The sequence below is a fragment of the Hyalella azteca genome, unplaced genomic scaffold, assembly GCF_000764305.2.
Source record: "Hyalella azteca isolate HAZT.00-mixed unplaced genomic scaffold, Hazt_2.0.2 contig10907, whole genome shotgun sequence".
NCBI lineage: Eukaryota > Metazoa > Arthropoda > Malacostraca > Amphipoda > Hyalellidae > Hyalella > Hyalella azteca.
Window position 1 is genome coordinate 249,591 of NW_025940926.1, and position 25,725 is coordinate 275,315.

A 25,725-nucleotide genomic window follows, 5' to 3' on the forward strand; every position below is an offset into this window, starting at 1 on the left:
GGCATCAATAAACTCAGACCTAAGGCACAAAGTATTGAATATCTCACCTTCGTAAGCTTATTATATGAACAAGTTAGTTTAGGTTTGGTTAAGCCGTTGCTATAGCAAAAATATTTATATCCTATTGTAAGGCACCAAGCCCGGTGTGATAATTTCCCGGTATGTTCATGAGAGAATTTATGAGACCATGACTTGTTTTGTAATTTCACTGCCTGAACGCAAAGGCTCATGCCTCATAGTCAACATTCCAGCCGCCGGTCGAGCTCGCCAAGGTCAGCCTATATACGACGGACGGACCAGCCTTGCAGGCGACGCTGCGGACACCGGTTGTGCGTCCGCAACCATACCGCGCCTGCAGGTAGCATGGTATATGGTGGTTGTGAGAAGAGTCATTAGAGAAGGTACAATGATGAACGCAAGCGGACACCGGTTGTGCGTCCGTAACCATACCGCGCCTGCAGGTTGCATGGTATATGGTGGTTGTGAGAAGAGTCATTAGGGAAGGTACAATGATGAACGCAAGTACAATGATGAACGCAAGTACCATGATGAACGCAAGTACCATGATGAGCGCAAGTACCATGATGAACGCAAGTACCATGATGAACGCAAGTACCATGATATGTAATTATTAAGTAAATGTACTACGATGAAAACAAGAATCATGACTGTTGAGATGAAATGATTGAATCGAGTGCCATGATCATTGCAAGTGAAATGATGGAAGCAGCTTCCTTAATTAAAGAAGTCAGGTACAATGTTGAAAGCAAATACTTTGATTCTCACAAGTACTAGGATGATAGTGCCTGCTAAAACGGCCAGACGTCGGGGGACTGCCAGAAAGTGTTGGTCTTGCAATGGACCTATATAAACTGACGTCGCTGGACTCGCGTGCCTGGAAGCGTGGCTGACGTTGAGATCACATTACCGTCATTCGTTACGAATTCGTTCGTCATTCGTTTCGAATTCGTTTGCTGCTGTCGGATCACGTTACCGTCATGAGGTTCTTTACGAATTCGTTCGTCGCTGTCGGATCACGTTCCTGTCTTCGAAATCTGCCTTCTTTGTCTTGCAATATGACTGTTACGAGAAAAACCTATTGCTTTTTATAATTAAAATTTTTTTATCGTATAATGTAAGTTATTCTCTCGTGATCTCGTAAATACGCATAATGTGGCCCACGTGTCTGATGAGAAATTGAACTCCTCTACGATTGTCCGGCCGATAGTTTCGGAGGTTTATGAGGCAACGTGTGAGTGTATATATAAGGTGGATAATGATGCAGCATGATGGTCCAATAGGATAGTGAAGCAACTCAAGAATTTATGAGGATAGGGAGTCAGCCAAGAATTCATTGTTAAGCTGTGTCGTAAAAACAAATACTCGTGAACTTTTTTGCATATATAATTGTTCCATCGGCATGATTTTATCATGTGGATAAAATTATGAGTTTAGTTTCCAGTTCCAATAATGTACGACCGTACATTATTACAATTTCTATAGTCATAGGTTATATTGATGACCGACCTATTGACCATAACCTAATCTTTAATACCTACTGAATTAGCTGGTCCCTCTGTAATTAATTGCGAATTTCTACTGGGAGTAGACCTTTGAAATCGTTGATGTAGTCATTGTAGTGTATCAGACCATTAGCAGGAGAGCGGCCACTATAAGCAATCCGGCTGTCGCTGACGTAGGGAGTCCAAAGAGCTGCTTTCTCTCTAATATTGTGATAAGAAAGCATGCTGCTTAACTGCTGCCAACATTTCTGCAAGTTGTGAGCGCCGTAGAGCTTGGTAAGCTAATTGGCTCCCTGATAGGCTCGCTTTTGCCCCCTTAAATTGCTATAACCCTGAATTCAGTTTTTGTTTGGATTTTTTTTTCGAATATATTTCACTCGGAAGAAAACTGTTGTTTCCTTCTTCATTTTTCCTATAAAAGCCAAGATTGTGAATGTGTTTTTTTTTCGAATATATTTCATTGGGAAGAAATCTGTTATTACCTTTATATTTCCATTTTTCCAAAAGAAGCCAAGATTGTAAATGTGTTTTTTGTCTTGCTGTGAAATATTGAGACACTTACAAGACAAGACAATTTTTAAAAATATTATTAATCTTAACACGGGAAAATGTATACGCCACAGAACGCAAGCAAGAAAATAGGTTGTGGTTATTTTCCTGTACGCTTCTGTACAACTTTGCTGGTTGTAATGAAAAGTGCCTATTGCAAATGTTATGATGGGGAAATTAGAATTTTTTGCTTTTTTCACACAAGAGGAGCATTTGATTATTATCCTAGTAATTTAACGCTCACAAGTTTCTAACCAGGTTGGGATAATTTTCATCGAAATGTAATTTTATTTTTTTCAATGAAACGTTATTTTATTTTTTTCATTGAAATGTAATTTAATTTTTTACATCGAAATGAAATTTATTTTCTCATCGAAATGTAATTTTATTTTTTTCATCGAAATGTAATTTTATTTTTCACAGTTTTGATAATTTCATCTGCATGCATCTTAGTTTATTAGTAGATTTTCTCTTCATAATAAGAATAATTTTCTCTCTAAGTTAAATTTTATTTCCGTTTTCAATCGACGAAATTGTCTCTTCCGCTAATATTATTATTGGCTCTCTGTTCATGGGTCCAAACGAAGCAATTTATAAATTACGTGCTAAATTGATCACAACTAATAAAGCAATTAATAGATTACGTGCTGAATCGATCACGAGTGCCCGAGCGCTAATTTTTTGAGTTTGTAAATAGTACGTTAGTCAGTTATTCTGGTTACTGTGAGATTAACTTCTCTGAATATATAGGAGTATCATTGCGAAATTAAGGATGATTCCAATGAGTTTTTCATGTGTGGAAAATGCTTGTGATTATGTTTGATTGTGCATTTACATTCAAATCCTAGTGTCAAGAGGAAAATGAAAATACCATTGATTTATGTGAAACTTGTATTTATGCGCCTGAATTTAAATGTTTATGTTCCATGGAGTATAATGAACTACTTCTCTAAGAAAATAGTGGGAAGAGGATCAATAAATGTAATGTTGCAACTTTAAGTTCCTATTGCAAATTTTACTGATGCATGCTAGAATCAATCAAGTAAAGTTCCAAGGTAACTTTAATGTAAAAGATATATAGTCTTCCTTGTGAATGGACCCCCAAAATTCTTCATTATTCTTGATCGCATGCCCGATTTTACTCCCAATAAATTTAAATTGTGTAAGTTATAACTGCATTTCTGGTCGACGCCAAGGACTGTATATTTTTACACGAGTGAGCGATTCCTTGAATGCTTTATATAATGCACAGTTATGTTTTTTTTTCTTCGCTGAAATTCGAAATAATTGTAGAAAAAACTTTTGGCACGGTTTTTTATATCATTCGCCGATTAGAACAAATTCATTTTGTATTAAAGACCAAGTTCTGTAATGAGTTTTCTTCCCAGGTAAATAATTAAGTACATTGTTTTGTTTCCCATTCTGCAATTAATATCCTCCATATATATGATAGTCTTTGCTTAACGAAGAGTTTGGAGACTCGTGGCCTTGCCGTTGCACGCTATCTTAAAAATGCAAGACAAGAGAAGTGTTTTACAGCGACAGCATCAATCATGCGAGCATTTGACACGCGGCTTGCTTCATTATGATTTTTTACTGTCGTGTAATCGATATCTGAATCTTAGGAAGCCGAAACCCGACTCGGGTGTCAGACTTGTATCAAGGACGAGTGTGAAGCTGAGATACCGCGTCTACAGAAGACGAGTCAGGTATTGAACAATAATGTCGAGATATCGTGCCAAGGTGAGACACAAATATATGCCGGTATATTTTCACGATTTTTATATCAGGAATAAAACCAGCCGATATTTATAAAAGGTGAACCACTACTGGTTATTGGATCGATTGGCTATGTGGTCTTAATTGGCGCGCATGATTGTCATTTGATCATACTCGTTGATCATCATCATCGATTGATTAAATCTCTTAAGATAGTACAAAGTAATTTATAAGCTCACGTCGTCCTTGATTATCTACAAGCCGTTGTTACATCAACAAAAGTTTTTGGAGCTCGCATATAAAATAAACTTAAATACACAAAAAAATAATAATTTATTTTTTTTTCTATTCAGTTATATCTATATCGTCAGTTCTATCTTCAGACCGTTTATAAGCCTTTTGATATAAAGCCTTGTTGAAATTGAGATGATAAAACTTGATATTGTGACAACGTGTTGTGACCTTAAATTAGGCGACAATTATATGCTCGTACTTAAACCTTAAACGAAATAAACCTGCTACTGGTCAATAAAAATTAAGATGAAGGAATTAACGTGAGGGTTGGTTCCTTCACCTGCTGATTGGAATATGCAATGATAGCAAGAACTGAGGCTAGGTAAAGCCGTTAAAACTTCAAGAATGGATTAAGAAAATAAGTATTATTGTGAATTCTACTATTTTCATAAACCCTTTAACACAGGTGTCGAAAACTTCTTAATAATACTAAAAAAATCTTTCAACATATCAACTAGGCAGCTAAAACTGAAGAAGGAAAATTTATCGGCAGCTTTCAATCAATTTTTTGATGAAATGATTGATACTTTTAAACATAGGCTTCAAGGACTCAAATTACACTTCCTACGATTTCGATGCCTGCATACCCACTAGAAGTGGGTATGAGTGTGCATTAAAGCTGTGTTAGCAAATAATTGCAACAATAATTTAAGGAAATTATGTCAAGAATAGCAGTAATCAAAAATATCCTGCAGAAAGATACGTTAAGTAGCAAGATATAGTAGTACACATACAGTAAGATATATTGCTATATGCGTACGCGTATAGTAATCGCCTGAGGCAATCATTAAAGCTGTGTTAGCAAATAATTTCTACAGTTAATAAACGATATTATGTCAGAAATAACATTAAGGATAAATATACGGCAGTAAGATATAGTAGTAATATTTAGTAGTAGTACGCATATAGTAAGATATATTACTATAAACTTACGCGTATAGTAATCGCCTGAGGCAAGCAGGCATTATCGCGGTTCGTATCGGGTGGCCGTGGCTTGTACAGCGCGATAGCTGCCGCTGCCGATGTCAGGTGTCTTATTACGCTGCCGCCGCAGCAGCTTTCTATTTATAAGCTAGGTAGGAATAACATTACGAATAAGAGGCGAGACCATTTGCCATGCATTTAAAGTTTGCCCTCAGTTCATATAGAAACATCATTGGGGATACAATCATGGAACTTGCGCCACTTTTTTGCGCAGTAATTTATTGTTAAATATTTAATAAGCTACGTGCCTCACACGACAGTGTTCATCCTCATATTGAAGCCTTGCGTCGGTTATCAGTAACCTTCAGAGAACTCATGTGGGTTGGGCGGGTATTATTTATTCCAGCTTCCTCTGGACCAATTCTTGTTTAATTTCAAATACGTGCAGAAAACCCGGAATTGGACCTCATAATTTAGTGGCATATTTAGTCTATGCCCATCTCCACGATCCATCACGCATGCTCGCCCGGAATATTCAGGGTTCAGGCAACTGGGTACGTGTGGGACACCTCTGACTCTCCTCAATGTCCAGTTCACCCTCAAATCCACGCCAAAAATAATCATTATGTTTCCCACTTTGTTAAGTTTTGGAATTGAATGCAGTTTATCCTTGGGCGCTCAGTTCTGTTCGTCATCCTAGGCCTCCTGAGACGTGCTAGATACAATCCCTCCATGTCCGCGCGCTGGTAAAGTTGCTGTCTTCGTAAGCATTGCCGTGTTCAGGTTGATCCTTCGTATGCCCACGCGATGGTCAATTTGGCTTCCTTCGAAAGCCCACGCGGTGGTCAAGTTAGTACCTTCGGAAGCCCACGCGGTGGTTAAGTTGGTTCCTTCATCTGCCCACGCGGTCCTCAAGTTGGTTCCTTCATCTCTTCATCCACCCACGCGCTGGTCAAGTTGATTCTTTCATCTGCCCACGCGATGGTCAAGTTAATACCTTCATCTGCCCACGCGATGGTCAAGTTGGTTCTTTCATCTGCCCACGCGGTGGTCAAGTTGATGGTTCCTTCATCTGCCCACGCGATGGTCAAGTTGGTTCCTTCATCTGCCCACGCGGTGGTCAAGTTGGTTCCACGCTGCACTCGTTAGCAATGTTAATCAGATGTCCCCTGGAGGGACACCCGTCATCTGCCGTCCGTTTTCATTGTCTCGCTCGCTGCAGATCGCAGATTTTTTTCGTCCGTCAGGCTTGCCACTCTTTGCTACGCACTTTTATCCTAATTTTAAACCATCTGCCGCCGCGTTTTGTTATTTTTTTTTATGTCAGATGCTCGTATTTTTCACGCACAGACTAATCTCGTATTTTTCCTCCTTCAAGCTACCAATTCACAAAAAGAAATTGTAACACATGTTTCACTCGGCGAATACTTCGTTTTAGTGGATTTGAGAACTATTCGTTCAAATCGGTAGGTGAGGGCACAAATATGAAGTCTTCAAAAATATGAATACATCACCGTTTAAAATGTTCGACCACTTGAAAGATTCTTCTCTGTTGTGAACCACTCGAGATTCTGTTCTGCCATGAGGGCTGAACGTCGAGTTTGCAACTCTGGCACGTGGTTAAGCTGGCCGAGGTTCTCAGGCGCGTGTTTGTAGAGGAAATAGAGGGCGTGTCGGTCCTGTGTTCACTTGGCAGGCGTTGTTTAGTCTGATAGTCTTACGCCACCACACAAGCATCGAGAATACCGTATCCGCGACCCTGAAGCCTTCTTTATATGGAAATTAGGTGTTGTTGAAGATGGGCCTGCTTATCTGTTTATGTCTAAGTACACTACATGAAATTTCAATGTAATTGTTAGTTATCGTTCTTGGTTGGTGGAATTGTTGTTATATTGCATACAATAAGTAAATATGAATTTGACTATTTTGATTCTTTTTGTACAATTTGTTAATGACTATTTTGGCTTACTTGTGATGTTGCATATTATTAGGAAAATCAGTTGTGAAGGTTGTGCTCACCTTGACCATGTCGTTCGTTAGCAAATCCATCTCGTGTTAGTGTGGTGGGCAGAAGAAAGGTCGCTGAGGCTGTTAGTGCATCATTCGTTTCACCGCTGATGGTCCATTTACTCCGCCTGAACATACAACTTCCCATTTAAAAATTATTCGTGGATAACCAGTGAGCATTCTGTGGCCGACCCTGATTCGCATGTATTTTTTCCCCAAGGGCCACATCATTGCTTGTCGGATCCATTAGACGGGTGGCCTCGAGCTTGCTTCCTTTAGGTCGCAACACAACACCGCTTCATTCTTTTACGACTTTCTTTACTACCATCAAAATGCTTCTGTTTCTCGACTCTGCTAAACTGAGGTTTCTTACTCTTTGGTTGATACTGTTGAAGATGTTGTTGTGTGATTAGACAAGTGTATTGATCATATCTTAATTTGGAGTGGGTTCTCATTGAAATTTGTCTAGAAGCAATTTTATTTCATTTAATTTTTATTAAACCTTATATGGTGATGTCTAGTAAGTGAACTTCCGATTGATGGAAGAAGTGTATGATTTTATCGCTTTGAACTTTTTTGTGTTTTTCTCGGAATAATAGTCGAATTTTATGAACTAAAACTGCAAAAAATTACAGTTGCTGAGTGCGTTACTTTTGAGGTTACATAAGTACAGATGTTTAACTTCTAATAAAGTGCCAAATAATCTACGTTATTGGTTTATGGAACTGTCTGTGAGGCATTATTCCATACTCGTAATTTGTTTACCACGTTTAGGTGTGTTTGTTTAAAGCCCGGTGGCAAAAATATCAATAAATGAGTGAAGGTTGAATCAAGAATTGATATTTTATTTTTAAGCTGAAAGTCATAAATTTTGGTTTTATGATTAGCAACGTGATTTGGGAAGACGAGTTCACTGGATTTTGGATGACAAGATTCGGTTTGATGAGATTCCTGATGGATTCGAGTACAGAATTCTAAAATCGCAGAGATTATCTGTCCTGATCAAGGCTGGCTTGGACGAAACTTGGAGAAAGTTCGCAAAAAATTTGAACGCAGTTCGCACAGAATTTTGGACAAAGTTCGGACCGAATGCAGACAAAATTTGCAGAAATCTCGAAACAAGGTCGAACAAAGTTTGGATAAATCTACCTGAATGACGGTATTCAACATCACAGGATTCAGATCAAAGGATTTAGGAATTTTTTTAACATTGCGAAGGTTTGACTTGATCTTGAATTATATTGCATTTTGTTCTAGTAATTTTTTCCAATACTGACTAACTTTATATTTATTTACTTGAGTTATCATGCAGCGCTGATCTTACCTTATTTTTTTACCGAATTTTTCTATCTGTTGCAGAGATCTCCAAGGAAACGACTTGACTGTCATCTACGACTCTGATCTGGCCAATCTTCGCCGACTTCGCATTCTGTAAGTAACAAATACACTTTACTATTGTAATATTTGTATCTAGGAAAATATGATTGAATTCTTTCTGTTGATATATCGAGTTAGAGGATTTATTCGAATGTGATATGGAAATATTGACAACGCTATACAGAATATTAGCTATAGCTATGAGGCTATAGCCTCATGCAGATTTATATACAGAAAATGGCAAAGGATCTAACCGAGTTGGTGTGACCAGTGTTAAAAAAAACTTATTCTCCCGAAAAGACGCAAACTGAATTTTGGTTCAAACATTACACTAAATTGGGCGGGAAGTGTATTTATGTGTAGGTTCCTTCATCCATGTGTATTTATGGGAGTTTGGGGACTGGAAATAAACGTCATATAGTTGATGTTCTGAAAAAGACCTCTGCGGGAACAAGCAAACATGCATTGGTACTCGTTTTACACGACTAGCGTTGGTATTATGTACGTATTAAAAATGTGTATCACCTCTTCCCATAATCAGGTACAAGCTTTGAACGTATTCAATGATCGGTTTCATGTCTCGCTGCGAAGGAATATGAGTTGATTAGGTACATTTTCTTTTCCGATATAATTTGGCCGCGAATACGAGATTTACTTGCGATGTCATCAGGAATGTAAACCTCAATATCGCTAGTATTTATGTGATGAATAACAACAGCTCTTGGCTTATTAGATGCAAGTTGTTTCGAAATATTCGTGCAAGACTCCTAAACTCGATTCAAGTATTGCCATCATGTCATGGCAATCCCAATTTCTGCTTTAACTAGGAACATAAATACCTTAGATATATTCGAGTTAATTTTTTTATTTTCTAATATTTAACATGCAATTTGAGGCAGATAAAAATGAATAAGTATCTGCATTCAAGAATTTTCGAACTGATGATAGAGCTGCACTCCGAGACGCTTTCTAGAAAGATACGGTATTTTTTTGTAGAATTTCCTTTGCTACAAACACTTCAGGAAACTGGTGTTAACGTATTTTTAAATTATTTTATTTATTACCTTATCTATAAATGTGTACTGTAATCTGGATGATCAACGCGTTCACGACTGCGAATTCAGAATTGCATGAACGAATTTTCTTATCTCGTCCGAGAAAGCTGGTCTCCGTGAACGATAATTCCATCAGGTTTTCTATACAGTTAGTTGAAATTCTAACGCAACAATTCATTAGCGTCTACTTACACAATTCTTATAAAATAAGGATTTTAATGGCGAGCCCCTTATTTTTTTTACCGTTGAAACGATTTTATCTAATTCATTGTTATTTTTTATTCAATATTATTATTCAATATTAAACTTTAAATGTATGAAAGAAGAAAATATTTGATTTAATAATAATAAATATGCCTGCCATTTTTCGGCATATCGATCTGCATATGAGCTCCCGCTTAAAGCGTGCTCTGAAATGAATGAAACTGTCCAAAATAGTTATGATCATTTTGCTTTTGTAGGTGCCATTTTGACCCAATTTGGCCCGAAAAAAGAGCTTATCCGTGCTACGCACACAAATTATGTTACTATTTGGACAAATTGATCCAGTTATTTTTCTGAGCATGGAGATGCTTGCCATTTGGTGACGCCCAATTTTTTTCCTTGCCTTGAGATGAATATGCTCTTGACGCAGCGCCACTACGCAGCTAGATAAATGCCTTATGATCTCTCGTTAGCGTTAATGTATTAAGAAATTTCATGACATAATTAGGCAATTATTTTTTGGTGAGTTAATGCCTTTTAATGATGTTTTTATTCGTTTAATTTCAATAATAGGCCTTCAATCGAATTTACCTAGAAGAACCTGTGAACAACTATACAACTTGTATAAAAGTTCCAGCGCCTCTTGAAGGTAAATATTGATTGAAACTTGCAAATCACCAGAAATGTGTAATAAACTTATACATGTCACGATGTCCTATAAGTTGTAATGAATTATTTGCAAGGTTCATTCCTTCCAAAAAGCTCAGTGCTTGGATCATAATTATAAATACATTACCTTTTCGATCAGGTGTAACGTTCAGGTACAGCTTATCTCGTAAAATGCATTTTTTTTGCTACATCTGAAGCGTGTCTGAAAATTTCCATCATTATCATTACGAGACCATTACAGATACTGCCATTGGATCGGTAATAGAAAAATTGTGAAATTTTCGCTTGCAATTAACATCACGACGTTCGCGTTTCTTACATTGTTGAGATTTTGTAAATTACGATATAGAAGTCATCGCGTCTGAGATTGATCAAAAACAACAATTATATTATTTAATTCGCTTAATAAATATCATTGTGTTTGATTTTTGAATAACCTGCAATCTTATCTTCAATTTTCAACGGATTTGTTAGTATTCAAACTTCGATTTGATGGACTTTCAATTGCGCAGTCAGGTCGGGAGGTGCTTGCTAACTGCCCGTTTCATTGGATAATTTTAAGGATTAACTTGACTTTGTGTTAGTATTTTATTATTCTGATTTGCCATTTCTTTTTTCAGTAGGAAAAAATCAAATGGCACAGGTGTTGCCTAGGCGGCGTTTACCTTTGAACAAAGTCTCGCTCAGCTTTATCAGTGGCACGTATTAAAATGTCGTTTAATATCAACTCGAGCAATAAAGATTTAAATTTGTTCAAGAGGCTGAAGCTTAATTAAGAATTTTTTTTGCTATCGCTCGTCTCGATCATCGAGTGCAGCTTCGACGGCGAATTCAAAACTAAGCGCTTTAATTAACGATCGATATATTAAGCAGTTTACACGCGGATACTTGAATAGCAGGTACATTCAGCTGTCACTGCGATGCTTCCAATTATTATAATTGCACGTTTTTTTATCTTAATTTATGGTCAGCATAATTTTTCAGGCACCTGATAAATTTCGGGCTGTTTTATAGACTGGACGAATTTCGTTTTTAAAACATCAATTTTGAATCGCATGTCATGTTATATTTTCTTAAATTTTGATGAATATATCGTTGGAGTAATGAATGAATAAAGGAACAATGAAGTGTCATTCTGTTGGATCAAATTGCCCATTTTCATTGCTATTATTTTATCGCAGCCACGGAGTTGGTTATCACTGACAAGGCGCTGCCGGATTATAGGTGTTTGTGTTGGGCTTCAGTGTCGTCGGTGCTGTTGACATGCGTGAAGAAAGTAACGGAATGTTTCTTATGTTCATAATAATAGCCAAATTATGGATTGCCTTCCGTTGGCCATGAGAGAGACGCCGTTAACCCGTACATCAATTTTAAGAAGGTAGAGGTAGGTCAACAATAGGTCGAGATTGCCGGAGACCCAAAGACTTCTCATATCGTCGTGCCCCATTGTCTGGGGCTGTTATCGAGCTTTGTTACACGTATTTAATCTACTGGTGAGATGTTGTATTCTTTCTTCTCTATGACCTGTTTCTCAGGCTAGAAACACGTAACGGTTCTACGTCGCTGTGGGGAATTATCGGTAATTTTTTTAAAAAATATAATCGAATTTGTAATTTTTCGTTATTGTATTAAACATACACTAATAATTTTTTAATCAAAATTCTTATATATTATCTCAGTTGGTTCAATTACAATGATAGCACTGTAGAGCTTTAAAGTTTTTTGTTTATTTTGTATGAATTATTTCAACGAAGTTTACCTAAGTATTAAGAAGAGCTCTATAGTGACGGTTTAAAATTTTTCATCCAGTTGTCATTGTTTAATTTGCACGGTATTTATTTTTATTCGGGTAAATAAATCTCAAAGGCATGAGACAGTTATTGGGTAAAATTTATATTTTATTCTGAGTAGCATTCACAAATTCAGTGCTATGAAATTCATCCTTGTGCACTTTGTATGCGTAGGCTCGATCGTTCGCAAAATGCATTAGGTACTGAAGTGCATAGCGTACGTATGTGTCGGCAGCCCTGAGCACAATTTCAGCTTTTGAACCTTGACAAGGACAACTTTATACCAAGCGTTTAATTCCATTCTTATCAGAATAGTAAGCTTAGCAAATTTTCGCTACCACTTTTTATTTTTGTCGGGAACACTCAAATTCACTCTCGTTAATTTATACCAGAGAAGATAATATTTTGTGTGTGTAGGACTGTCCACAGATATGCCTTGCTATCTAATTGATAAAGAAGTACGTTTTAAATACACATTCCACTGTATGAAATATGCGAAGTTGGATTATGCATGTAGGCCATCCTATGGTCACTGGTATCCTATGATTCTCTATTAGCTAAAGCGTCTCGCGAGCTCCAGGAAGAAATTCAATCGCGTGGGCGCATCTGGCGGCCAGCAATTTCCCGAGACGACGTGTAGTCGAATTTATCATGTTTGTAATTATCCGACTCGCCCCACTGCCATTAATGTTATGCATTGAGCAGCGGTAATAACCCCGCCCCCTCTGCTCTTAATGCTATGCATTGCACAGCAGTAATAACGTACAGCCAACTCTTAACGCTCAGTTCGGTTCTGCTGCAGCCTTTACTCATACTTGGAACTTGAAAACTGTAATTTTTCAAAATATTTTCAACTATTAGCCTGCCTCCGACAGTACTAATTCAATATATTCTAGAAGTAATAGATTAATAATAAGAGAATAATATAATTATTATATTTTAAGAATCATAGATGAGACTTTGGTGGCAAAGACATGATTTAATGTAACGGTCTTAAACTTTAAATGTAGCTAGTCTCTCGTGCCCCGAGTCATTTTCATTTTCGATCCTCAAAAGAAAATTTTTAATTTGCAGTTAAAGCGTTTAGGTTTTAATATGCTTATATAGTTACTGAACGTAGATTATAAAATTCTGAGCTATTATGGAATTTCGAGCACTATACAAGATTTACGTGGGTGATATAATTGCATCTTTATGTGTTACGTGTGGGCCGCGGCGTATCGGTTCGAGTAGTTGACTATTCTGACAGGAATAGAATTTAATATGTAGAATATAGTGATCCTATTATCTGCGGGGATAGTTGTCAACGGGTTAAAGGCAATGAGTTTCATAGAACGTCTGTAATGTACACGGAAAAGCTATAACATTAACAGTTAGAAATTTTATAAGTTAACAGTTAAAAATTTTATTTTTTTGCCTGTAAAAAAAAGTTTTATTCGCTCAAAAATATGTTTGTGATTATCTTGGTAATGGCATAAGAATCAAGTTCGAAATGAGAACATCGCCGCTCGTGATGGATTTTAATGAGAAAACATCAAGCAGTGCCGTAGCGTACGTGACGAATTGATGACGTGACATGGGACGAGTTGATGGCGTTGCGTGAAACGTGTTGATGGCGTGACATGGGACGTGTTGATGGCGTGACATGGGACGTGTTGATGGCGTGACATGGGACGAGTTGATGGCGTGACATGGGACGTGTTGATGGCGTGACATGGGACGTGTTGATGGCGTGACATGGGACGAGTTGATGACGTTACGTGAACCCACATTAGAGGTGCAATTGACGGTGTCGACGTGGGACAAGTGGGAGGCTGGGACGAGGACGCGAGGCTCATTGAGAAGCTATCGACCCCTAATGACGGGACGGCGTAAGCTGCATGCTGAGGCCCAGTGCTTACCTCGATGAAATTTATCGCCGCATTATCGGTGGCCTGCTTATGGCCTCGAATTGGCCTGCGGTTATTCATACGTTGATTTTCAATAGGGAGCAAGTGACAACGAACTTTCCCCTGGGGCTTGTTTAGCACCCTAAGACTCTTGGATTGAAAGACACTTTCTTTCTGTATAGGAAAATGCAGTAGCGCGTGCTGAATGTTAAGCAGACACTCTAAAGAATGGGGGATAAGTTCTGATTGCATTCGAATAGCTCTGGAACTTCTGGAGTTTTTTCTTTGCGTACCGTACATGTTGAAGAAGATGCGATGGATTGTGTGTTTTGTTTCTCTTCAGGATTGTTGGTAAGACAATTATTGGATATCTGTTTTTAATTAGAAACAAATCGTTTCTTTAGATCTGTTTTTAATTAGAAACAAACCGTTTCTTTAAATACGGTATACCGATTTTTTGTTTTTACTGCACGTTTCTCTGCGCAAAATGAAAAAAATAAAGCGTAAACTGAACTAACGCAGATTAATATTACGTTCGGACTGGAAGCCCGAACTCTAATCAACATAAATAAAAGTTTACCAACTTGTCAACTGATTAGTTTATCAACTGATTACTGTATAAATTAAAAATAATGAATTTTCAAGTAAAAATGGCTGCGAGAATTATTTCTGAAATTACAGACCTCTCAATTAAAATTCTGGCTTCGTTGTTTGCCTTTTTACGTATTTTTAAATGCCTGCTGCGTAGAATTGCTCGGTGACAACTTTTTCCAGCTCTAAATGTCGTCGTTGGTTTACTGGCCACTCAAGTAAGAATAGCATTCCGCTATTTCTGTGCGTAATTTTGTTGCGTTAAGCACGAGTATCCAGGATTCTTCAGACGCTTTTCACGGCGGAGTAAGTCTGTTCAAAAGAAGCAAATTGTTTACTTGGTTAAGCTAAATGCCATTAAGAGATGACGTCGTTTTTTTCATAGCTCTCGCTCTCCGCTTTTTCATTTCTTCATTCAGGCTGTCAAAAGAACTGCACGCTTAGGCGCCTTGCTTCAGAAACTTGAAAATTCTGTACTTTTCAAAAATTTGAGCGGTTTTATTAGTTGATTTTCCGCTAATCGTAGTTAAGTCTTCTTGCCATGAATGGTCTGATTATTTTCCAAGTTTTCTAGTGATTTTTGCGGCCATTTGTGTGAAATATCTTAGAGCTAAACCATCCACGTGCATGGTCTCAGGAAGGTGCTGGTACTGACTTCCTACAAAATGGTGCATGCTTATTCTGGAGGAAAAAAAGTATATGGGTGATATATTCTCTTGCAGTCAACAAGCGTCTCAGTCGCATTTCTATGTAAGTTTATAAAATGATTTGATCTGCGTCATGAATTTTTCTTTTATTTAAAGCTTTGCTCGGTGCTGTACCTTTATTTGCGGTGAAAGCATCTCGGGACATGGGATTTTCCTAATGTAGAGTGATGAATAAGAATTTCTTTCAACTAATTCATCATAAGTAACCGTCATGTGTTGGGTTACCTAATAAAGGTATATTATTCCTGAAGCATTAATTAGACCTATATGTGAGGCTGAAATTGTCTCTTATTTTTCTAGTGTGGTTTAATATTGTAAAATTAACCAAGCATTGAGTGGAGAGAACTGGCTGAATCTTCGAGAGATAAGTTGTACTGTTGTTTAGACTAGCCATTATGTTTTAGAAATGAAAAATCGTCTGACTATGATCAATTTGTGACGACTGGTATTTCGGAGAGCAGCGGCCGGATTTATTAACTAACGTCAATGGGCTAATGTGTCACTGAACCCAGCCTTTCATATTTTAAATGAACTCTTGAAGTTTTCTGATACCTGCGTTTCGATTTTGATATCACTTTATTTATAATAGGAAAAATTCAACAGAGCATGAAAATTTGTCTTTTCCTATCAAATTGATGTTCAATTTAGTCTGATTGCTAATCTATGAGTTAGCGTGTTATCGTTGAATAAATTGAATTGAGACATTTGCATATTGCGTTTTTCGCTGGCTCGTAGTGCGCTTAAGGTTCGAGCGTATCTAGTTAACTGATAAAGCTACTGCTGCGGTGCCACGAAAGGCAAGAGGGAAAGATCGAGGGCTGGTCGCAGTCTATTGCACAAATCACTGTTGATTTGAGAGTTCTCGATGTTTAGACACGGAGAAAACTATGCCTGGTTATGGAGTTAGTGATCTTCAAACGTTACCACCACTCTCTGCCACTCTTCAATTCGTTTATTACATGTTAATGCTTAATTTTGAAGGGACTAAATTGTAAATGCTTAATTTAAGTTCACAAGCAAAAATCATGATAGAATTATTATGGTCGCTAAGATATCCCCCTATGTTAAATCGCAGCACAACGCAACTTATATATAGCGTTTTTAAAATAGCAAACCACTTCTTCATTCATTTTTCTACGATGTCTGAACTCGCCTTTGCATCTAGAATATCGGATGAAATCAGTAATATTGTGAGAGCAAGTTGATAGAAATTATTTGCAGTCACGGGAATGTCTACTATCAACGTTCAATTTCTGACTTACTTATGATATTCAATTAATCTACTCAGCAACACATTGAAAATTTTTTTTAGGTGGATTGGAAATTGAAGAAAATATGCGTGCATGTGAATGCTTATCAATGAGGGGCAATCATTGATTTGTGAATTATCAACATTCATCTAAGGGCAATTGGACCAATTAAAGTTAAACACTGGGCTATGTTTTGCTTCTAATTAAGTTACTTGGATGCTGACACTGACTTCGACTCCTTGCTTGAATATCATTTTTATTGTGTGAATAATGATGTTTAATTTTTTACAAAGTTGAGTTACATTTTTTTGATGAGATGATGGGTTACATTTTTTTTAACTTCTATATATAGCTGCACTCTACAGTAGCGTTATGTTACGTAGGTAGCTATTTTTACTTTTTTTCTCACTTCAATGCCTGTGAAAAAGTTCAGTATTAAATTTCCCTACTTAAAACGTTAAAAATATAAAATCAAAATTTTGAAATTTAGATCATTGGTGAAATTAAAAAAAATGTATTATTTGTAATCTTGAAGTGTATAAAGAAATAACAACCACGGATGTCAAGCTCACACACTGTGACAACCACTGAACAGACAGCCCCCAGATCTCGGCTTGTGGATGAAAGCTCGTATTTAAGACTGATATACATATTTAGACCGAATATATACCAGATAATCAGGTTATATTCCAACTGCAATTTATCTGCAACATTTTATGTTCACCTTTGGAAAGTTTCATGTTTTTACTTCAACTGGTTTCTTCTTTCTAACTAGAAATGCGTCTTTTGCCGGATTTTGACGCACTCGTATATATTTACGTGTGCTCTTAAATCTTGTTTATTTCTCTCTTGAGTCACATGAAATTCCAATCAGTTTCTTATGGGCTGTAACTGTTCTTTCTTCCATGTGTGTTACACATAAGCTATCGAATTTTACTCTAACAATGCACCAGTGTATATTATGTATTGTATTGTATTATAAATATTATATATGTACCAGTGTATATGTATTAAAATTTCCGGTAAATTACTACGACTAAGAATAAAACCAATAATTTTTCTCACGTTCGCGGTGTTGGCGCTAATGAGGTTAATGTAAGGCATTAATCGCCTTTACATCTGTCTTCCAATGATGTAGAAGTCGCCTCGCCATTAAATTAACGATGCGCACATTAAGTTTTATGCTGATGCCATTTGCAACTACGGTCGGTGAATTATTCTTGAATGTACGACGCTTTTTCATGTTCGTCTGATACAGAGTTTGAATGTAAGCGTCTTTATTATCTCCGCAACCGCCATCCCCGAGTTGGAAAAACTTATCGAAACCCCATATGGAGCTTGTTGCTGTCTTATCAAATGGGATCGAATCGTTTGTTCCCAGTGAACACGATTCTCTACGATGCAAGGCTTTTCTGTTCCGGCGATAAACCGCATTCGGCGGTTGGATGTCATTGGTTTTGTTCGTTTGGGGCTGCCCTTGACCGGCCTGACTGGTTCGCTTGAATATCTGTATACTCTTGCGCTTCAAACTCTCGTTCGTTTATGCGACTTCCGTCTGATTTGAATATCTGTATACTATTGCGCTTCAAACTCTCGTTCATTTATGTGATTACCGTATGATAATTGTTGACGAGCTTTCAAAATGAGGCAGCCCTGTTAAAAAAGCCTGAGTTAAATTTAGGAATATAAAACAAGCATTTGAAGTTGAGGTTCGTGTTCATATTCGATCTAATACTGGCAGTTTAAATGCTTCTGCTATTTTTCATCTTTGTACTCACTAGTAGAAATGCGTGATTAATTAAGTCAAGCTTTAAATTTCACTACTCGCGAACCGCTTCATTGGCTGCAATTCACAGTGTACATGTAGTCCGTTTCTCGATAGAAGCTTTTATTCCTTTATTTACGTACATTTTTTACTGTATAAGACAGCGAACGGGCTTACACAGCCCTATTTAACCGCTCTACTTTCAGCTTCTTTTCTCGTTGTCGTATAATTAGAAAGGGACGGAAAAAATGTCCCACGTAAAAACGAACGCATTTTTTTTTGTTGAACATTAGAGCCATTTAGCCTCCGTTCTGTTCAACGTTGGTCGTACACGCTTTATGAAATTATTGGCCGCAGTATCGTTCGCCATGGGTTGACAGTCTCTGCTATCCTAGTGGCAGTAAGCAAAGGAGTCGTTCAATTAGCGTGCGTTGGCGAGCGTGTCGTCAACTTGTCTCAGGAGTGCCGTAGACCCCATTTGTGGCTGAACATCTTCTTATCTCTTGTCGTGGCTCTAACCACTGAACTCTCAATAGTAACTTCGATCGGACCTTTTATGTCCACCTTGCTTTTTTGGAGAGCACTTCGTCGATAGATTTCCTGGACCCATAGGCGGCATAGCGTCGCACTTATCGAATTTGCCACCGATAATTCGTCATTGATTTTCTATTGTGATGCTTGGCGTATCGCAATGCTAGACGTCGCTCACCTACATAGCGTTTATTAAAACATCATCCCGTCAGGAAGTGTGGATTATGATGTTTTTTATGATGAATGCCCCGCAATAATCTTTTACTTTACTCACTGATTGCGCTGGAGTTTACTCGGTTTGTGCTTCAAGTTCTTTCTATCTCATTTTGCAGAAAACTTCCATTAAACTGAGTTATTTGAGGGAATTTATTTGAAAGTGAAGACTCGTTTCAACTGAATAGGTGTTCTTAAGTACCTAAATTCCTAGCAACAATATAAATTAATGTTTTGGATTCAAAGACGTGGTGGTGATAATGGCTGCAAGCCTCCAGCTTCTCCTAAAATAAAATATTTCTCGTACACATCGTTTCTTTTCTATCTGGGGGGTCACTGCGGTTGGTGGCTCTACGTCCCAACAGAAGCAGGGAGTAAAATGCTCGACCTAAATTATGCGATGTTCATTGTTAAAAAGCTGTACGCCTCCATTGTAGTCGGCGAGCGTTCCATAGGAGAAAAATGAGATGAGCCGCTGCCGCTTCACTGACTCCACGAAACTTACGACTCGGTCTGCCCATTGCTGGCAGCTTGGGAGAATACTTTAGGAAGTTCTATGGGTCGTCGCTCTATTGTAAACTTTCTCTTAAGTCAGCAATTATGCGACACTGTAAACCTCTGCCTTGCTGAGCATTCAGATCCTTTCTAGTTCTTGGAGCTGTGGACAGATACTGGCTTCGTTCCGCTATAGCGTGTTTGTTAGTTGGCGAGATTAGCTAGCTTCTCGCTTCCCGTCAATTCAATAAAACCAAAGATTAATTATCAAAACGTTTTACTTTCGGGGGTAATTACAGGTTAAGGAAGTGAGGTCTAATTTTTTAGTTCTCTAATTCTACTCTATTTTGAGGATTAATGACTGATTATCCGTCTTTTCTGCTACGAATTTTTTTTACGAATAGTGCTTTACCTAAAATTGTTGTTCCCATTGTCATTGATTGGTTTAATTAAGTATATTTCAATCTTTCGCCTCGTTTTCAATAACTTTTGTTCACACTAAACCGTTTTCCGTTCTTCCAATTGTGCTTGCTTGAATTATAGTGATTTTGGTCTATAGTACCTATAATTAATTAAATAATGAATTATCGATATCGATATAAACGGAAAAATAAATAATTGGCTAGCATGTTACGTCGTGCAGTTTTTTTAAGTTACCTGAACACTTGTAATTTTTCAATTGTGCAAACGATTTCCTGAATGTCATAAACTTAATTTTCGAATAACATAAAATAGCGAATGTTTCATCACATTTATAATTAATTCCTACCTAGAATTGAAAGTACCGATTTTGCTATAATAGTATACCTATTCTATATGATCACTCTATAAGTCTATATCCATTCCCGATGAGCGTTTCCTTTTTATTTTTTGAATAAAAATAGTGACGCCGACGATTTTATTTATCTAGGCAGTTTGGCCATCGGCGTGACTGTAAAGCAATTGTTCTGTCGCATCCTGGAAACTTCAATTCCAGTCGCAGGTTTACGAGTTGTGCCTGCATGTAATCCCTAGCTGACTCCTGCAAAAACTTCGCTCCACTGAATAAATTTTGACCTGTAAAAACTCCCTCCAAACTTCGTTATTGCGCCCTAAAACTTCTGCGTCAGCCGGCCATTTTTTTCGTGCTCCTTTTTTCATGATTCTTTTACAACGTGTTTTTATGATCATCGTTCTCATGTTGAGTTTTTTCATGCATTTTATTCGTTTGTATGCGCCTATTTTCTGAACTTTTTTTTTATCTTTTCTCAAGTATTGGGTACTTTTTTCCTGTTACTCTTCCTGGTGTTTTTGTAAGTCACTTTTTAAACTATAGTAGGCTTAATTTTCTCATTGAATGTTACCTTTCTCTTCCATTCTCACATTTCCTTTCATACAAACATTTTACTTTCATACTTTCATAATCATATTTACTTTCATTTCAGCATTTTATTTTTAGTCTCATATTCTGTTATTTCGCTGCCATGCTTGGCTAGTCTATTTTCTTTTACATGCTAACATTCCCGTATATGCTCCCATTTTTTCACTCGTTTATTTCCATATCGGTTCACAAGTTTTAGTCATAATATTTTTCGTTTTATGCTGATATTTTCATCATGCTCCCCAACTTTAATCTGATTTTCATTTTAAGCTCCCATTTGTCTACTATTTTAGGTTTTCATTTTAACTTCTCATTTTCCCGTTATTCTACCATGAACGTTTGTTAGTTCAGGTTCCATTTTTGAGCTGCCCATTATGTTTCATGTATTAATTCCCATTGTTATGTCTTCTGTCGTGTTCCACGTTTCCTCATAGGCCACAATTTCAGATTTTTATGACCTTTCTTCTTTTATCATCCCATTTTTTCATGTTGCCAATTACTTTTTATGTGAAGTTTTTCCATTCCACTATCCTATTTTCATTGCGCGACTACTCACATTCCTTGCTGCCAAACTTCAGAGCTGGCAATTATCTCGTTACTTATCTGTCTGAAATTATACGACCTAGGTCGTTGACATTAAAGTTTGCATGGACTGTATTCAATGAGCTTTGCTGCAGCAGTCCGGTTCCTCCAAAAATGTCGTCTGCCTTAAAATAGCTGTAACAATCTAGTCCAAAATTTTAGCATTATTGCATACATTCAAGCGTCGTCACAAAACAGTGCATCGACATTCTAGCGGTAATAGTACTCCACCTTACTATAAGTTTTTCCTTCGTAATTGATTTAAATGTATATTCTTGAAAAATTTATCGGTTAAATCAGACCATTGATTGGCCGGTCAAGATTTCCACTAATGAAGACTTGTGGTGCGATCCTCTTAGCGGCTCCTGAAACTTGGCTACGTGAGAACAGAGCGCGGGAGCACTTAGCACTCGTCCTTAATTATGACGCTGTTTACTGTCGAGAAAAACTTTACGATCAGAGGGAAGATTCGTGAGCGCAATCTCCAACACCGAATGAGTGAAATCCGCGTTATGTATGAGCGAAAATTTTAGCACCGTTCTGATCCTCTTTTTTTAGTTCTAGGAAACAATATTACTCAGTTCAAATTGCAGTCTTTTCAAGTAACTCTGATGTCATTGGATCATGCACTTCGGTGTCATTAATTTTAATGTGTGATTGACTTTAGAGTGTGATTAACTTTAGTGTGTGATTAACTTTAGAGTGTGATTAACTTTAGTGTGTTTTGCAAATAAATTTGACCAAATTTACAGGTATTAATAGGTTATGACATTTAAATTGTCCTAACGACACAGCATTTTGGGTCTGTGAGTTAATATGCAATGCTAAAATTAATAATACAAATCTAAGGAGGAGTATATAGGAACTTGTGTTTCGATCTCGCAGTTCAATATGCCTGCCTGAATTGTCCCGTCAAAAGACTGGAATGAATGTGTATGGTTTATTTTTTTATCCACAAAGAAAAATACTAAAAAATTGCAAACTTGACAATAATTTAAATAACAGGCTCTTAATAACGCAGCCTATAAAAGATTATGGGCTCCACCTGAGAATAAAAGCAGTACGTATTTAATTCAAAGAGCAAAAACAGAAATAAGAGCCAGAACTAATGGCAACTGCCGATTAACTAAAATCAGTGAGTTGAATTTGAAGTTAAAAAAAAATTATAAAATGAATCGTCGGCTTGCTGCGTGTGTGTCATCCGCAACTGAGTTATGGTCAATTTTAATCCCCGTAGTTGATTTAGTTCTATGCTGGCTCTCGACCAACCTGGCGAGAGAAATTTTTGGTACGTGTTGTAGTTATAGGAATCGTGTTCGGAATATTTATACGCTATTTCGAATTTTGTATGGTTATAGTCTTCGAAGTAAAATATTTTGTTAATCTCATGTGTAATAATATTTTTATACCTGTGCAATTATTTTAATATTGATCGTTGATTGTTCTTCAGGAACCGAATTTAATAAGAAGATACGAAAAGTCATGTATTCAAAATCCTTCGAAACGAATGCTTCTTATGGAGCGCATCTATAACGGTAAACTAGCACATAATAAAACTGATAATATCATATTGCCAACAGTAACATATATACTATAACTAAATTGTTACTGTTTTTAACGGATAGCGACATTTCACGCTCAAAGAAAACCACTATGCTGACATTTGAAGTAGAACTGGGAATCACGGAATTTACTGAGAAAACTAGAAATCGCGGAAAAATATCAGAAATTAATTAAAAATTAATGTGATTAATTTTAAAAATTACATGGTAATTTGTTAAAATATTTTACTCTCAAAAAAGCACTACTGCTTTCCCATTTCTAGATGAATATGGAGGAAGAACACCTCGGGTTAAAGATTTTTGATTGACTCCAATTTGTCAGTATAAATTAAATGAATCTTGCTTCTCTCAAACAGTAAAGTCAGTAGCGTCATATAAATCAATGCTATGATAAATTTATTTGAGTTAAACGTACACCACCCAAAATACCTCGAGTGCTCGATATAGTTTCGAAATCACAACGATAATAAAAGGATTCTCTGTAAAAAACGTAAAATACTTAACTTAACTCTTCGCTACCTGTACATTACTAGTGACGTTACTATATAAATATAGTGTGCTTATTTCAAGGAAATGTTACTGTCGGGAATGAGGTCCAAAATATGTCTTCATTTTTAACACGGCATTAAGTTACATCATTGATGGTTATGTCGTGAGATAGAAAGGGTCTGGCTGCTCATTTAGTTTAACCTGTCTGAGGCTCCAATATATTCGGTTAAGGCCACATCGATATAAGGTCCACCGACTGCCCCGAAATATAATTACATGTTTTACCATAAGAATTTTCTGAAACGTGAAATAAGGTGTTATTGACAAAAAGCCTGCATTTTACATAGAAAGAAGGGATTTATACTCAAAATAATGAAGAAAGCAGACAACTGGACAGAATCCTACTGTGTGGGTTTGATAAGAAATTTGAAACTATTTCAGAGAAACGCCGTCGGTTATTTCATAAAATGTTCAATGCCTAGAAATATCAGTGATACATGATGAGTAAAAAATTGGATCAGTACTCACTGCATTAGATCAGTACTCACTGCAGTGAGTGACAAAGCGCGCATTTTCTCGTCGACGAAAACGTGAAGTCACGGACGGACGGACGGACGGACAGACAGACAGACAGACAAACGGACGGACGGACATGGCGAGCACAATAATGCATTTTTTCCATAAATGAGAAAAGGCTCTAAAAAGGCCGTTTGTAAGACGAAATGATAACCTGTCACGTGTGATTATACAGTCGGCTGGTTGCTGCAAACATGCATGGAACTGAGAAGTCGATGAAGATAACGATCGAATCGAAGGAAGGACTCGCTTCAAGATTTGTTAACGTACCTATTGCTGTACATTCAAATTTATTTTCACTTTTCACATTTAAATGAAGATCGTATCTGAATTTTTTGCTTGATGCCTGCAATATTGTTCGGATTTATTGTGTTCAATTCCTTTAATAAACTAGTGTTTATAGATTTTTTAAATATCTCATTTGTACTTGCATCAGTGTTTCGAATATCCATCCGTTAGGCTAACTATCCGATATGAGAGATTTTTTTTTGTTTCTCACCTTCACTTTAGTTATGAATTAAAAGACTTTATTGTAACGCCTTTTTTCGCGTCTAGGCGCTGACTTAGCTTGAAATCCTTTCCTCCCATGTCTCTTGATGATCGACGACACGTTGAGCTGCGCGGTCGGCTTATGGTTTGCTGCCTCCTGATGAACGGCCAGGTTTTGATGACAGTGAGGACTTTCTCGCGGGAAGTTGGCTGGGGATCTTGGTCACAAATATCGGCTATTCATTTAAATTTATCAAAAACAAGCTGGTGCATGTATGCAACTCATGAAAATTACTGTCGCCCACACCTACAATGTTTTAGTTTTCAATTCTTGAACTTTGTGATGTTTTATTTGCGTAAAATTTTGAGCTTAAAATTCAATTTTACTACTTGATTAAAGAAATATTATTTGCTATACCCATTTTACGTAATCTTTGTTTTCTGTGAGGCCAATGTAAATGTTTTTTTATTTATTGGTCAGAGTTGTAAACTAAAATTTTAGTCACTTGATCCGAAAAATTTGATTTTTTACAATTGCTTTCAGGCTTCGTTTTACTTTGTTTTGACCAAGGTTCATGTTTTCGAGCGACGTGTCGTACTCCGAAAGATATGCAGGTCTCTCTTATGGTCCCAAACATGGACGTTTCCATGGATACGATGCGAAATCGAGTTAACCTCCCATTATGAAAACAAAATCGGTTTCAGGCGTCCCGTATTTTTGCATTTTAAGTGGAATACGAAATGTACAGAGATTGCAGTTATTCCCGCCTTTTGTGATGGGAAAAAATGTAATTGATATTGAGCATGCAGTGAATCTTGACTAATGTGCACAACAACAACCATTGGAAGTACAAGAACCTTACGACATTCTAGTCAGACAAATCAAAAATGAAATTGTTGAGTCCTCAAACATTTATGTATGGAACTCACCCCTGTTATATTCGCGTAACATTTTATTTTATGTGGAACAACCCGTAAAGTTACTCATTTGTGCTGCACAGAAATTTTATCAATGTAGTTATCATGTTGTAATTAAATGTGCTTTGTGATTTGTGAACATGAAATTCCATCCGGAGTTTTATCTCGCACACAGATTTCTTTGCGGACGTTCAGAA

General features: G+C 37.0%; 1 protein-coding gene across 1 annotated transcript in view; it reads left to right on the forward strand.

Annotated features, from left to right (window-relative positions):
- Nucleotides 1–25,725, forward strand: part of LOC108674890 — a 127,166-nt gene that overhangs the window by 92,151 nt on the left and 9,290 nt on the right. Inside the window, exon 4 of the mRNA XM_047882621.1 lies at nucleotides 8,376–8,447. Within this exon, the coding sequence (XP_047738577.1) occupies nucleotides 8,376–8,447 (72 nt within the window). The remainder of the gene's footprint in view (nucleotides 1–8,375; nucleotides 8,448–25,725) is intronic.